The sequence below is a fragment of the Myotis lucifugus genome, unplaced genomic scaffold (assembly GCF_000147115.1).
Source record: "Myotis lucifugus unplaced genomic scaffold, Myoluc2.0 scaffold_1, whole genome shotgun sequence".
Classification (NCBI taxonomy): domain Eukaryota; kingdom Metazoa; phylum Chordata; class Mammalia; order Chiroptera; family Vespertilionidae; genus Myotis; species Myotis lucifugus.
The window spans coordinates 30201522-30215641 of NW_005871049.1; the positions used below are offsets into that span (position 1 = coordinate 30201522).

The 14120-nt window shown below is 40.1% G+C and overlaps 1 protein-coding gene across 1 annotated transcript in view; it reads left to right on the forward strand.

The window, feature by feature from the left end:
• The first annotated feature begins 325 nt into the window (after window positions 1-325).
• Window positions 326-14120, forward strand: part of LOC102417016 (germinal-center associated nuclear protein-like) — a 179977-nt gene continuing 166182 nt past the window's right edge. The window contains 1 exon segment of the mRNA XM_023752984.1: window positions 326-425. Within this exon segment, the coding sequence (XP_023608752.1) occupies window positions 326-425 (100 nt within the window).

Sequence of the window (14120 nt, forward strand, 5' to 3'; positions counted from 1 at the left end):
AGTGTACATTTCAACTTTTATTGACTAGTGTGTGTGTAAAAACATGGTAGTACAGGGAACCAAAAAAAAAAAATCTATAAATCCCATAAAAGTGCTCATTCATATAATTTCCTTTAGTAAAATATAAAATCAAAAAGAAGTAACCTGGGATAAATTTGTGGTAACAGTGAATTGAAGAGGATTCTTTCAGAGAGACTGTCAGTGAATGAAATATGCTTGGTATTTCAGCATTAAACAATTACCTTGTGCAAGGCAATGTTCTGGGTGTTGGTATATCAGAGAACAAGACAGATTGCTGCTTTCCTGGAGCCAGTCTCAAGCCGTGATGGCGAATAAGCAAGCAAACAAGAAAATCCCACATAATCAAAGCAGAGATGAGCATGCTCATCCAGCAGAGGAGCTGAGCAGTACAGATAGTGGACTGGGTATCAGTAATACTCTTGACATAAATAGACAGGATTTGCTACATATATGTGTACAAATTTACATAATGTGGTCATAAAATATAGTATGTCTGTGCATATTTTCTATCCTATATAATAAAAGGGTAATATGCAAATAGACCAAACGGCAGAACAACCGAACAACCAATCAAAGCATAATATGCTAATGATATGCTAAGGCTGCTCAACCACTCGCTATGACGTGCACTGACCACCAGAAGGCAGATGCTCTGACTGATAGGTTAGCTTGCTGCTGGGGTCCGGCCGATAGAGATTGGCCAGACACGCCCTGGAGCCCTCCCATGGTCCCTCCCTGGCCCGATCGTGCACTGGTGGGATCCTTCAGCCTGGCCTGTGCCCTCTCGCAATCCAGGACCCCTCAGGGGATGTCAGAGAGCCGGTTTCAGCCTGATCCTGCAGGCCACTCCCCTCGGGAGGGCGCCAGATGCAGGGCTTATGGCTGGCGAGTGCTGCTGTGGCAGTGCAAGCCTCTCCTGGATCAGGACTGATTGGGCATGAGCCCATGGGAGGCAGAGTGGGGCTGGGATGAGCGGGAGTGGCAGGTGGGAGCTGCAGGTGGCGTTGGACTGCAGGTTTCAGGCTGATCCTGCAGGCCACCCAGAGGGACCCCACCCATGCATGAATTCATGCACAGGGCCTCTAGTCCTATCTAATAATAGACAAAGATGCAAATTGACCATACCTTCGCTACGCCCACCATTGGCTAATCAGAGTGATATTCAAATTAAGCACCAACAAAGATGGCTGCTAATTTGCATATACTGGGTGGGAGTGAAGACTGAAGACACCGTAGAAGGAAGCCAAGCAACGGAGCCGAGGTAGTGGAGATGGGCAGGAGAGAAGCGGCAGAGAAGGGCGGGGTAGGAGCAGCAGAGAAGGGTGGGGTAGGAGGGGCAGAGATGGGCAGGGTAGGAGAGGCAGAGACAGGTGGGGTAGGAATGGCAGAGATGGGAGCAAAGCCCTATTCTTGCAGGAATCTTCCTGCAACAGGCCTCTAGTCTATAATAATAAAAGCATAATATGCTAATTAGACTGGACATCCTTCCAGATGAAGCTGGGGCTGCGAAGGAAGCCTGGGCCCCGAGTGCCGGCAGCCAGGGGAAGGAAGGTCTACTCTTGCATGAATTTTGTGCATCGGGCATCTAGTATATATATAAAAGCCTAAGTGACCAGACAACTGGCCAGTAGCTATGACACGCACTGACCACCAGGGAGCAGAAGCTCAATGCAGGAGCTGCTCCCTGGTGGTCAGTATGCTCCCACAGCGGGAGCACTACTCAGCTCACCAATGAGTGCCAGACGCAGGGCTCAGGGCTGGTGAACACAGCTGTGGTGGCCCAAGCCTCTCCCACCTCCGTAGCAGCGCTACTGAGCAGTGGCAGAGGCAGGCGCCATGGGGCCGGGATGAGCAGGAGTGACACAGTGCCGGGCCTGGGCTTGGGCTCCTCCCCAGCCGCCTGCTGCTCTGCCCACTACTATATTACTCGAGGGATGTCAGACTGCCGATCTCCCAAAGGGTCCTGGATTGTGAGAGGTCGCAGGCCAGGCTGAGGGACCCCCACCTGTGCACAAATCTGTGTATCAGGCCTCTAGTATAGCTATAAATATATAGACACTAGAGTAGTGGTACTCAACCTTCCTAATGCCACAACCCTTTAATACAGTTCCTCATGTTGTGGTGACCCCCAACCATAAAATTATTTTCATTGCTACTTCATAACTGTAATTTTGCTACTATTATGAATCGTAATGTAAATATCTGATATGAAGGATGTAGTTTCATTGTTACAAATTGAACATAATTAAAGCATAGTGATTAATCAAAAAAACAATATGTAATTATATATGTGTTTTCTGATGGTCTTAGGTGACCCCTGTGAAAGGGTCATTCGACCCGGAAAGGGGTCGCAACCCACAAGTTGAGAACTGCTGCACTAGAGGCTTGATGCACAAAATTCGTGCATGGGGGGTCACCTCAGCCCAGCCTGCACCCTCTCCAATCCGGGACCCCTTGGGGGGATGTCCGACTGCCGGATGTCCCTGGGATCGGGCCTAAACCAGTAGTCGGATATCCCTCTCACAATCCTGGACCGCTGGCTCCTAATCACTCACCTGCCTGCCTGCCTGGTCGCCCCTAACTGCCCCCCTCCCTGCCAGCCTGGTCCCCCCAACTGCAACCCCCCCCCTTGCTGGCTTGATCGCCCCCATGCCAGCCTGGTTGCCCCACGCAGCTTGCTGTTCAGTCGTTTGGTCGTCCCTCACTAACCCCCTCTGCTGGCCTGGTCATAGGCAGCCATCTTATGAGGGCGTGAGGGTTAATTTGCATATTACCTCTTTATTATATAGGATATTTGAAAGCACAATTGTATTGCTTTCAAACATTTCATTAATATCATCCCCCAGCTCTATAGACAGCATAAACATGTGGTACAACTGGTTCTTTCCACCTCCTTAACTATTTAGATGCTGCCTCACTTGATTATCCAAGCAAATACATCCAATTCATTATTCAAATAGGAAAGCTTGCTCTATGTGATCATAACGAAGAAGGCTGGAGAGTTTTGTTATTACATTAACTGAAGCGAAGAAGAAAATATGAGGTAGACCATTTTTAAGATTCACAGCATGGGCAAATTCACAAAACCAGTCATGTCATTAATTCCTTGCTGATAGCATGGCAATGCATGAATACTTTAACTTTCAAAAACTAAGGGGACATGTGATGATCTGGCAGTTGTCAGTACACCATCTCATCTTTTTATCTTGATTTTTTCCTCTCACTATCTCCTTCTGCTTCCTTCCTGCTCTTTCACTCAGTCACCCTTCTCTCTCTCTCTGTTCCCTTCTCTGCTTGTGTGTGTGTGTGTGTGTGTGTATCTCCATTTCTTTTTCTTCTTTCTCATCCCTTCTCTTTATTTGTTAAACTTATTAAGTATATAACTTTGGATAGCATATATTCTGATTTCTTTATGTAATAAACTAGAGGCCCAGTGCACAAATTAGTGCATAAGTGGGGTCCCTCAGCCTGGCCAGCAATCAGGACCAGCCGGCCAGGGAGGAACTGCAGGAGATTGGCAAGCTGGGGAGGGACAAAGGAAGGGCTCTAGGGCGTGTCCAGCCCATCTTACCCAGTCCCAATCAACCGGACCCCAGCAGCAAGCTAACCCACCAGAGTGTCTGACCCCTGGTGGTCAGTGCACGTCATAGCGACTGGTCAGTCAACCAAATGGTTGAACAATCGGTCGGACACTTAGTCTATTAGGCTTTTACATATATCTATAATTATAAAAGTGTAATATGCTAATTAGACAGGATACCTGAACAACCTTCCATACGTCATTCTGGACATCCTTCTGGACAAAGCCACGGCGGCGGGGGCTGAGCCAGAGTGGTTAGGGGCGATCAGGCAGGCCGGCAGGTGAGCGGTTAGGAGCCAGTGGTCCTGGATTGTGAGAGGGATGTCGGGCCTAAACCAGCAGTCTGACATCCCCCGAGGGGCCCCGGATTGTGAAACGGTGCAGGCTGGGCTGAAGGACCATGCATGAATTTTGTGCACCGGTCCTCTAGTAGATACCCCCATGTACTCAACCTCTGTCTATGTTCTCTGTGTGTATGTGTATATAAACTATCTTCTTTTTAAAGGACTAATATCCTTAGTTGTATTGATAAATGATCATTTGAGTCAAGCATTGTGCAATAATTAAAAACCCCAATGTACACTACCTAATGTTTGTGCATCATATACTTGGCCATAGATTTCTTCTCACTGTGACTGATTGGCTTTCCAGGAACATCTGGTACCAGTCACAATCATCTAGGCCAGTGGTTCTCAACCTTGGCTGCACATTAGAATCACCTGGGAATCTTTTTAAAATCCTATTTCGGGGCCTCATCCTCCGGAAATTCTGTTTCTTTGTTACTAATGTTGTGGCCCCACCCCATAACAAAGAACGACTGATCTAGGCCATAGAATGAAAGCTTTGATCTTTACTGTAGAGACTTATAGTGTTCTGTTAGCACTATAATGGCATAAACCATATCAAATTATCACTCCCCCTTTTTGCTAGCTCAGCCTGATGCAGCAACCATGTTGCTCAGTGCTCAAAATCCTCATGCCTCCCACTACATACCTCACTTATGTCATCTCTCTTACCCTAAGGTTCAAATTACCCAGGGCCTATTTAGGAGATCAGTGAGATTGTAGGCTTCTGGCTAGCAGGCAACTAGTGCCACTGGCCACTGCTCTTTGCTGACCCATCCCTGCAGTTGGTGTCACACGCAGTGAAAGCTGCTGCTACCTTGTGTGGATCTAGTTTTGCCAGCAGCTATGTGCAGGGGCCAGGGAACAGAATTCAGAAAAGTGGGTACCCTTAGTGTCCAAGAAGCAAACTTTGACTACTGAAAGATTGAGATAAAGGGGCTGGTGAGTGAATTCTCTTTGGAGGTCCAGTGTTTCCACATGGCTTCTCTTGAGACCTACATCATGACAAGAAATCAGCTGTAGGGGAGAGGAGAGAAGTGGAGTGGAGTTGGGTTTCTGCCTTTTCAAGATTTAGTTCTGAGCAACTCTACTGGTTTTTTTTGTTGTTGTTTGTTTGTTTGTTTTTAGCTATTCCATGTTTCTATCAATAAGTCCACCTTTTCGCTTAGGCTAGTTTAATGAGGGTTCAGGCACTTATAAACAAACCATGGGCTTGAGCATGAGGTAGCCAAACCCATAGAGTCCATTATCTGGCTTTCTTTTCAGGTAGCCTTTCAAGGATCATTTTTGCCCTACTTCATCCTATAGCCTTTAGGTTTCACTGTTTTAGCATCTCTCTCCCACAATTAATCTTCTCCTCACTCTGATATCCTGGATGCTATTGAATTTAAAACAAAACAAAAAAAATGCATTGGGGGATGGGTGGACATCAACAAAAATAAATTCCAGGAATTCCTTATTCTGTGCTTCCCAAAACATGGACTCTCACTCCCCATCCTCTCCCCAAGGCCAAAAGGAAAGGATAGGAAATATGCCTTGAAAGTGAAAAAGAATAGAATTTGATCTGAGTTCAAAATTCTCTTTCACTTATTAGCTGGAATTGGGCTAATGCCTTCAAATCTCTGAGCCTGTTTTTTCCATGGTAAATGAGCTAAGATATTGTTTGAAATGTGTAAATAATGCCTGAAACTTAATATGTACTTGGAACAATTTATGGACTATATAGTTGTCATATCTAAGTAATCTATGCAAAATAATGAATTGTTTGTTTTTCATTTGGTTACAGAGTTATAATTTGCTTTTCATGTTGTTTGAAAGCTTTTTCTAATTTCAGGTACATTTTAGAGGCCCAGTGCACGAGGCCTGGCAAGCGATCAGGGCTAATCAGATTCCCTGACTCCCCACCTCCTCCTTCCCTCGCTCCCTCAGCATCCCACCACCACTGCTGGTCACCCACCATGTTCCATGCCGCCCCCTGGTGGTCAGCACAGGTCATAGCGAGTGATTGAACTCCCGGGTTGAACTCCTGAGGGGACACTTTGCATATTAGCCTTTTATATATCTATATCTATATCTATATATCTATATATCTATATCTATAAGTTCACAGATAACCTCACTCATCTGTTATACTTCTTGCTAATGTCTAAGCTCTGATACTTTTTTTAGATGTTTCTTTTCCATAGCGGTTTCTGCATTATCACATACTAACAATGGAAAAGTGAGCCCCCTGTCTGAAGTATGCCCTTTGGCATTCCCAGAATGTGAAGTTCATTCTCACAGTCCACTCAGGTGGTTAAACTGTGATTTTTCTCTTGCCTGGATGTGGCTCCCTGCCTCCAGGATCCATCCCAGTGAGCTGCAGCCCTTTTTTTTTTTTTTAGGAAGACTCAAGTTCTCTGTTTGTTGAACCACGCTGAGTTTGCCCGAGGACTTTCATTAGGATGTTTATATACCGGAGATAAACATCCTTAATGAAAGTCCTGGGGGAACAAGCAGAGCTTCAAAGGGCCTGACCTGGAGGAGGCTCTGAGAGGTTCTGGACAGGGAGCAGGTCCAGGCTGCCCTCTGGTGGTCAGACATAGCGCTAAGGGGAAATGAGAGGAGTTTTCAGGACACAAAAATAAACTTCAAAAGCAATGGCCAATCTGAAATAGCATCACTTCAGCAGGCAGAGAACATTCAGGAGTTCATGAAATTACCATGGTGGGAATCTGGCCGAGTTACCTCGTTAAGCAAAGGCCCTGGGAAGCAAGCCTAGAGACGCGCCAGAGGTGGAATGCAAATATGAATGCTCCTGCACTGCTGTTCAGGACTCTCATTCCCTTGCCCTTAGTGGATGGAGGTTGGGAAGGAGAAAGAGTTGTTTGAATGAAAGGGCCATGTGCAAAGGAACAGCCAGATGACAGAAGTGTTCTTTATGACACCCACAACGATGACAAAGAATGTCTCACATCACTGAGAGTTGCAGAAGGGTCAAAAAAAGACCCTTCAGACAAAACGATCAAAGTTCAAGTGCAACTTTACTGAAGCAAAACCAGAGTATGTACAAGTAAACAGAGCTGTCATCCGTCGCCAGTTAAAATTTAAAATTCTCCCAATACCAACAGTCAGGTATCTAGTATCAGTGAAGTTAGTGAAAACATTGCTATTCACATGGCATCTTAGTACCAAATACTTGAAATCATTATTTAGGAATTGCAAGAAAAGTAAATTACATATGAGTGTATGTCATTTCTGGATTCTTACCTAATCTTTTAGACCTCAGAAAATACTAGATTGGTTATGTGTAAAAATAACTGCCTGCAAACTGAAATACAAAGTATGTGTAAAATGCAATTAACAAATAATTTATATAATACATATTTATTTCTATTGTTTTTTTTCTTTTTATTGAATTAATTGGGGTGACACTAGTTACCAAAATTATACAGGTATTAGATGTTGATGAAGAATCTGGCTTGGCTTACCCAATACTTGGGTTTTGTCAGTTATTTCTATGATCTAGGGCTCATCAAATTTCACCAAATTTTTTAGAACACACATATAACTTCACCTCGTTATTTAAGAACACACATTATTCCGGGTATATATTTTCATCATTTATACTAAAGAAAAAAAGCTTTAATGCAGGGGTTCTTGTTCCAGCATTAAGAAGGGTTCAGCAATCTGGAAAAGGGGCTGTATGTAACTTAAGAGGTCCAGAGATGAAATATAATTTTGAAAGGCATTTGGTGGGTCAGAGGAGGCTAGTTAAAGAAACTAAGATCTCCTCCTCTCAGGACCCCATGCTTTTTGTTAACACAAATTGTCCTGAGGCGAGGTGGAGATAATATACTTCAAAGGGTCAGGTTTCGTATACAGAGTCCATTGTCAGATTGGAAGAATTGCCTACGGCTGTTCAGGTGTTTGACCAGTAGGAGGCAATAACATGTAGATTAAGATGCCTTGAGCTGTCTGGCAGCAAACAATCAATTTAATGCATCCTTTTCAGATTTGGGGAAATGCCCTTGCCACTCCAGATTCAGCCCTGCTGTCATGCTGGAATTGGCTTCCGGCAAACAAGTATGAGGAGCATTAGGGAGTGATTAGGTATAGTTTGTCCACTTACTAGTACTTCAGGACCTGGATATCTGCCAGTAGACACAACGTGCTTTTCTATGCATGGTGCTCACCACAGGGTCCCTTGATACATTCTGTGTGCCAAAGAAGTAGTGTGACACCCAATCCACTCAGTCATCCCTGAGCCCTACTGGTGTACACATTTATGAGGGTGCAAACTGCATACTGTGGACAATGCCTGGTATGTGGCAAATACATTCACACCACTGGGTACTTCTACACCCAAGACCTAGAAGCCAAAAGTAACTGGCAAATGCTGTTGGAAAAGCTCCTGTCTACATTTTAAGTAGAATAGATTCACATAAGTATGGAACAGTCTCATTTCAAGTTATTGGTGTACAAGTTAAGGCGGTTACATCCTAAATGGTTTAGGACAAAAATGGTCATTTTCTGTTTTAGCTGTTTTAAGTGTATGGACCATGTCTTTTGCTGACTATAAATTCCTGTGGTGTGGAGATTAGTATCCAGGGTTTAGTTAGTACATAGTAGTCAATAAAACTAGATCTTCCTGTAGCTAGGAAGCGATGTTTCAGGCTCCTGATTTTTGGAATTAGCAGGAGAGGAGCCCTAATAAAGAATTGTAACTCTAGGTAATTGTAAGAATCTGGAATTGATGATCATCAGGAAACAGGGTAAATCTGGTTAATTTGAAGGAAGTTGTTGAATTAGTGTGCAAGTGTTCTCTCTAGGCCAAAGTACAGAACCAGAAATAACTGTTATATTGCTATTTCACCCTAATGTATTTCTTACATAAAAATGAGGACATATTATAGCTAAAATATGCATTAATGCAATAGAAGAATCTATAAGCAGGTTTTGCAGAGAAACTATTCATAATTATATATTCACAAGTATACAATAAGATGAAAATAACCTTTCCGTTTCTTAAACTTCCTACCCTCATTAGTCACAGATAATTGCTTTTTAGTTCACAGAGGTCATAGTATCCTTGAGATTAGAACTTCCACAATTTGTTGATCAAAAACCTACAATCTTTTAAAAAACTTTTTAAAAGTGTGGTTAAATAAATGTAACAAAATGTTTACCATCTTAGCCAGTTCAGTGGTATTTAGTACATTTGCATTACTTAGCAACCATCCTTCTCCAAATCTCTTTTATCTTGTAAAACTTAGCGTAATACCTTCTCCCAAATGGTAAGATTTCACTCCTTTATAAACTGAGTAACCTGTATATCTCACATCTTCTTTATCCATTCACCTGTCAATGGACACATTGGTTGCTTCCATATCTTGGCTACTGTAAGTGAAGTTGCAATGTACATTGGGATGTGTCTATCTTTTCAAACTGGTGTTCTCATTTTTTGGGGGTAAATATCCAGAAGTAGAATTGCTGTGCCTATATCTAATTTTAGTTTTTGATTTGCCTATTTTCTTGGTCTTGAATATGCCAAACTAGTTCCTATGTTAGGGTATTAGCAGTAGTGGCTTATATTAAAAATATATTTATCTCCTATCTCAGAGTTGCCTCTTTTCAATATTTCCTTTAAAATATATTTGACTTTATATTTCACTTTTTATTTTCAATACCACTTACATAAACTTCTAAAATATTACATAGTCATGTTTCTTTGATTAATCTTTTCTGTGACTCAAATATAACCTACCAAACTATAAAAATATTTTCTTCTAATGGAAAAATTAACATATTAGGTAATATGGATTTATAAGCCTTTATCATTAGATAAAAACTTACCATGCCTGATAGATACACCTTCACACATGATGCAAAATTGGCTACTTTGTCACAAAGTTACAAATTTCCTATAAGCAGATTTTGTTTAGGATAGACAAGATCTGTTTTATTTTTATGAATTTATTTACTAAGTATTCATTTTCTCTTTAATGTTCTATCATAAAAATTATAAAACATAATTTTACTTAGTGGAATTTTATTCTTTAGAGAACACAAAACAAATTGTGAACTACTTTTCTATCTTTAATATCAGAATTAAAATTTTAAAGTCCCACCAATAATTGTCTTTATTATTAATGTTTGCTTTTCATGCACTAGAGTGTATAAGAAACATATTTTAACAACGATAGCCTAATTTAGGTAAAACATAAATGGAAGATGGAAGCAAATATATCAAAGTCTAAAACCACACACAAATAACAGCAGGAAATACAGGGTGGGGACAAAAGTAGGCTTATAGTTGTGAGTGTGTAAAACACAGAGTTTATTCTTGTATTATTACTTATTGTATTATTTTCCATATGAACAACTGTAAACCTACTTTTGCCCCACCCTGTATATTAGCTACAATCTAGAAAATAATTTTCAGAGATATTAAGGATTTTAAATTTTACTTAATCTGAACAGTTACACAGATTTTGTACATATTGAGTATAATCTCGTAGGCAACTCTTTTTCTTTCTTCTTTTTTTTAAAAAAACGTAATTTTCCCAAGTTTTAAGTTCCCAGTGAAATTTGATGAAAAGTACAAAGATTTCACATACACATCCTGTCCCTGCTCATGTTTAGCCTCCCCATTATCAACATCCCCCATCAGAATAGCACATTTTTCATAACTAATGAACCTACATTGACACATCATTATCACCAAAATTCCATAGTTTACCTTAGGACTCACCCTTGGTGTTGTACAAACTATAACTTTAGACAAATCTTTAATAACTTTAGACAAATGTATAATGACATATATCTATCACTATAGTAAGGTACAGACACCTTGGTTGCTTCCAAGTTTTGGCAATTATGAAAAGGAGTGCTATAAACATCCAGGTACAAATTTTTGTGTGGACATGTCTTTAATTCCTTTAGCAGATAACAAGGAGCACATTCATCAATTGTACTGTAAAATTATGTTTAGTTTTGTAACAACCCCCCAACCTGTCTTCCAAAGTGGCTGTACATTTTACATTCCCAGGAGCAATGTATGAGAGTTTCTGTTGCTCCACATCCTCACCAGCATTTAGCATTTGTCAGTGTCCCGGATTTTAGCCATGCTAATAGGAGTGTAATGTATCTCATTGTTTTTATTCGCATTCCCCTGAGGACATGAGGTGGAGCATTTTTTCCTATGCTTATTTACCATCTGTATATCTTCTAGAAGGTAAAGTTTATGTTAAAGTATCTGACCCATTTTTAAATCAGGTTGTTTTCTTATGGTTGAATTTCAAGAGTTCTTTGTAGATTTTGGGTAATAGTCCTTTTTCAGCAATGGCAATTATTTCTTCAAATACTATTTCTTAGCTAAAGAGAATACAAATAAACTGAAAATAAAATACTATTTTATGATTTATTTTCAGGGGAGTCATAAGGACATTATAATTTTTAAAAATATAGAAACATTAAGCAGTGTATTAGGAATTACTTTATATATTTATATATTAAGTATGCCTAATTATTTCACCCTTTAGTTGGATTTAGTGTTTATATTCATCCTAGGAGAATGCTTTTTAAAAAATTTTATTCACAGAAAAAAATGTTACTTCTTCCTACCATCTGTGGAAATTGTAGGGAGAAATCTGTAATAATATAAGCCTGAATTTTCATTTTAATTTCTTTATGGTGGCTAGTAGCACATGAAACTTCTCTACATAGTATCAACTACACAGCTGCATTTTTTATATTCTTTTTTAAAAAAATATATATTGCCTAACCGGTTTGGCTCAGTGGATAGAGCGTCAGTCTGCGGACTGAAGGGTCCCAGTTTCGATTCTGGTCAAGGGCATGTACTTTGGTTGCAGGCACATCCCCAGTAGGGGGTATGCAGGAGGCAGCTGATCAATGTTTCTCATCGATGTTTCTAACTCTCTATCCCTCTCCCTTCCTCTCTGTAAAAAATCAATAAAATATATATATTAAAAAATTATATATATATATTGATTTCAGAGAGGAAGGGAGAGGGAGAGAGAGATAGAAACATCAATAATGAGAGAATCATTAATTGTCTGCCTCCTGCACACCCGCAACTGGGGATTGAGCCCATAACCCAGGCATGTGCCCTTGACCAGGGTCAAACCTGGGACCCTTCAGTCAGCAGGCCAATGCTCTATCCACTGAGTCAAATCAGCTAGGGTTTGACTTTTTTACTTTCTAAGAGAATTTAGGGCTTCTTAGAAATGTTCAGTATTTGACTGCTGTGTGATATTTCAAGCGTTACTCTGATAAATTGGGCATAAACTTAGTAAGTTCAAAATCAGAAAAAGCAAGGTGGGAGGATTTGATTCTCAGTGGTTCAAAACAAAACCCTGTAGAGTTCAGATGAAGCAATGGAGGAAGGTCCTACAGGGCACACTTGGAATGGCAAATTTAAATCTACAAAGCAGGGCAAGGAGAAATTTTTCTTCCACATCAACTGATTATTTGCTTTTATTAACCCAATGGTGAAAAAACTACATTACCTTATGCATTATGCAGAGGGCAGGCACTAAATGTGTAGGGACAATCAACATTCCAAGGGCTTACTTTGGAAAGTTGGATAAATTAGCCTTTCATTATTGAGTCTTAATACACAACAGGGAGATTTTTATGTGCTGCACATCTAAGTATGATTTGCTTAAATTGATGGACGTTCTCCCCCAAAATAATGCACAGCAATTTGTTAGAAAGTTAATGTCTATTCTCATGACTTTATTGGTCTTTGAAATGGTTTTAATGGATAGAATATGAACAAATCAGTTTGCTTTTTTACAGAATGGGATTCTCTTTGATGAGATTTATTTAAACAATAATGGAACAGTGATTGTTGCTGACCAGGTAGTTCCTGCTCACTGGAGGCATTTAGCAGCTAATATTTTAGATCCTGGCTCATTCATTCTGAACACTAAACCAGGCATGTTTGTCCCAAAAAAACTGCCTTATAAAATGGATTTGATGAGTTAACCAATATAAAATGTTTACTAACTGCTTAGATGCTGTGTGTGTATGTATGTGTGTATTTAACATGAGAACATCACAGTACGTCTAACCATAGAGAGTGGAGAAGAAGAATTCTTATCCTTCTAGTCAAAGTAAAATTCAATCATCAGTATCATTGGGTGCCTGCCAATCATGCTCTGCTCAGCTAGGGCTCCGTTCGGAATACATATATATTTTCTCAGACTTTCATATTTATTTGCTTGTCATGATTGTTTGATATTCAGCTGACAAACTGTACCAAGTAACTGACATGAACAAATGCCAGGGGGTGTCGGGAGTGACAATTGCGTGCATTACCATTTTAAATGGACTGTCTCACTCTGTTGAGTGCTGTGATTTTGTCCTTTTCCTACCTGTCACGCTCGATTAACTGGATCCCGCTTTGCAGTTATACTCAGCCCTCTCTACTTAGCAAAATGCAGCTTCTGTGATTACAAAATACTGTTTCACTTGCCTTTCATTCCTTAGCTCTGGAAGTAAAAAATGACCAAGGAGATACATGAAATGAAAATATATGAACTTCTGCCCAAATTTTGAGAATAATTTCTCAAAAAATGGGTATTAATTAGGAAAATACAAAGCACATTTATGACTGCTCATACTCTAGAATGGTTTTAGAATGGAATACAAATATTTTATTTAGTATTAGCAGAATCAAATGGGGTTACATTAGAATAAAATTTCCAGGTAAGTGAAACATAATTATGATCTGTCATTAAAATAATTTTTCATAAAAATCTGTTCAAACATGCACATTCATTCTTAAATATGAGCAACCAAATTTAAAAACTTCTTGAAACCCTAAAATTTTACTTTCTTTTACTTTGAATTGTTAATTTTTGCTTCTACTTCCATTTTGTTTTTGTCATTGCTTCTAATGGTCCCCAGGGTCTTAACATTTGTTTCCCTAAGCTATTGTGAAATTTCTATAAGATAAAAAGCAGTGAATTAGGAAATTAGGCCCTAAAAGTAAAACAAATAGGCATGTGGGGGGAGGGAAGCATGGGAAATTTAGGGCTGTCATTTCCATTTCTGAGGTCTTGCTTTTGCATATTTTGAGTTTCCTGTGTATGTTCTGAATGGCACAGATTGCCTGGAGGCCGAGTTTCCAATAAGTGGGATATTATAAAAAAAGTTTGCTTTTTATT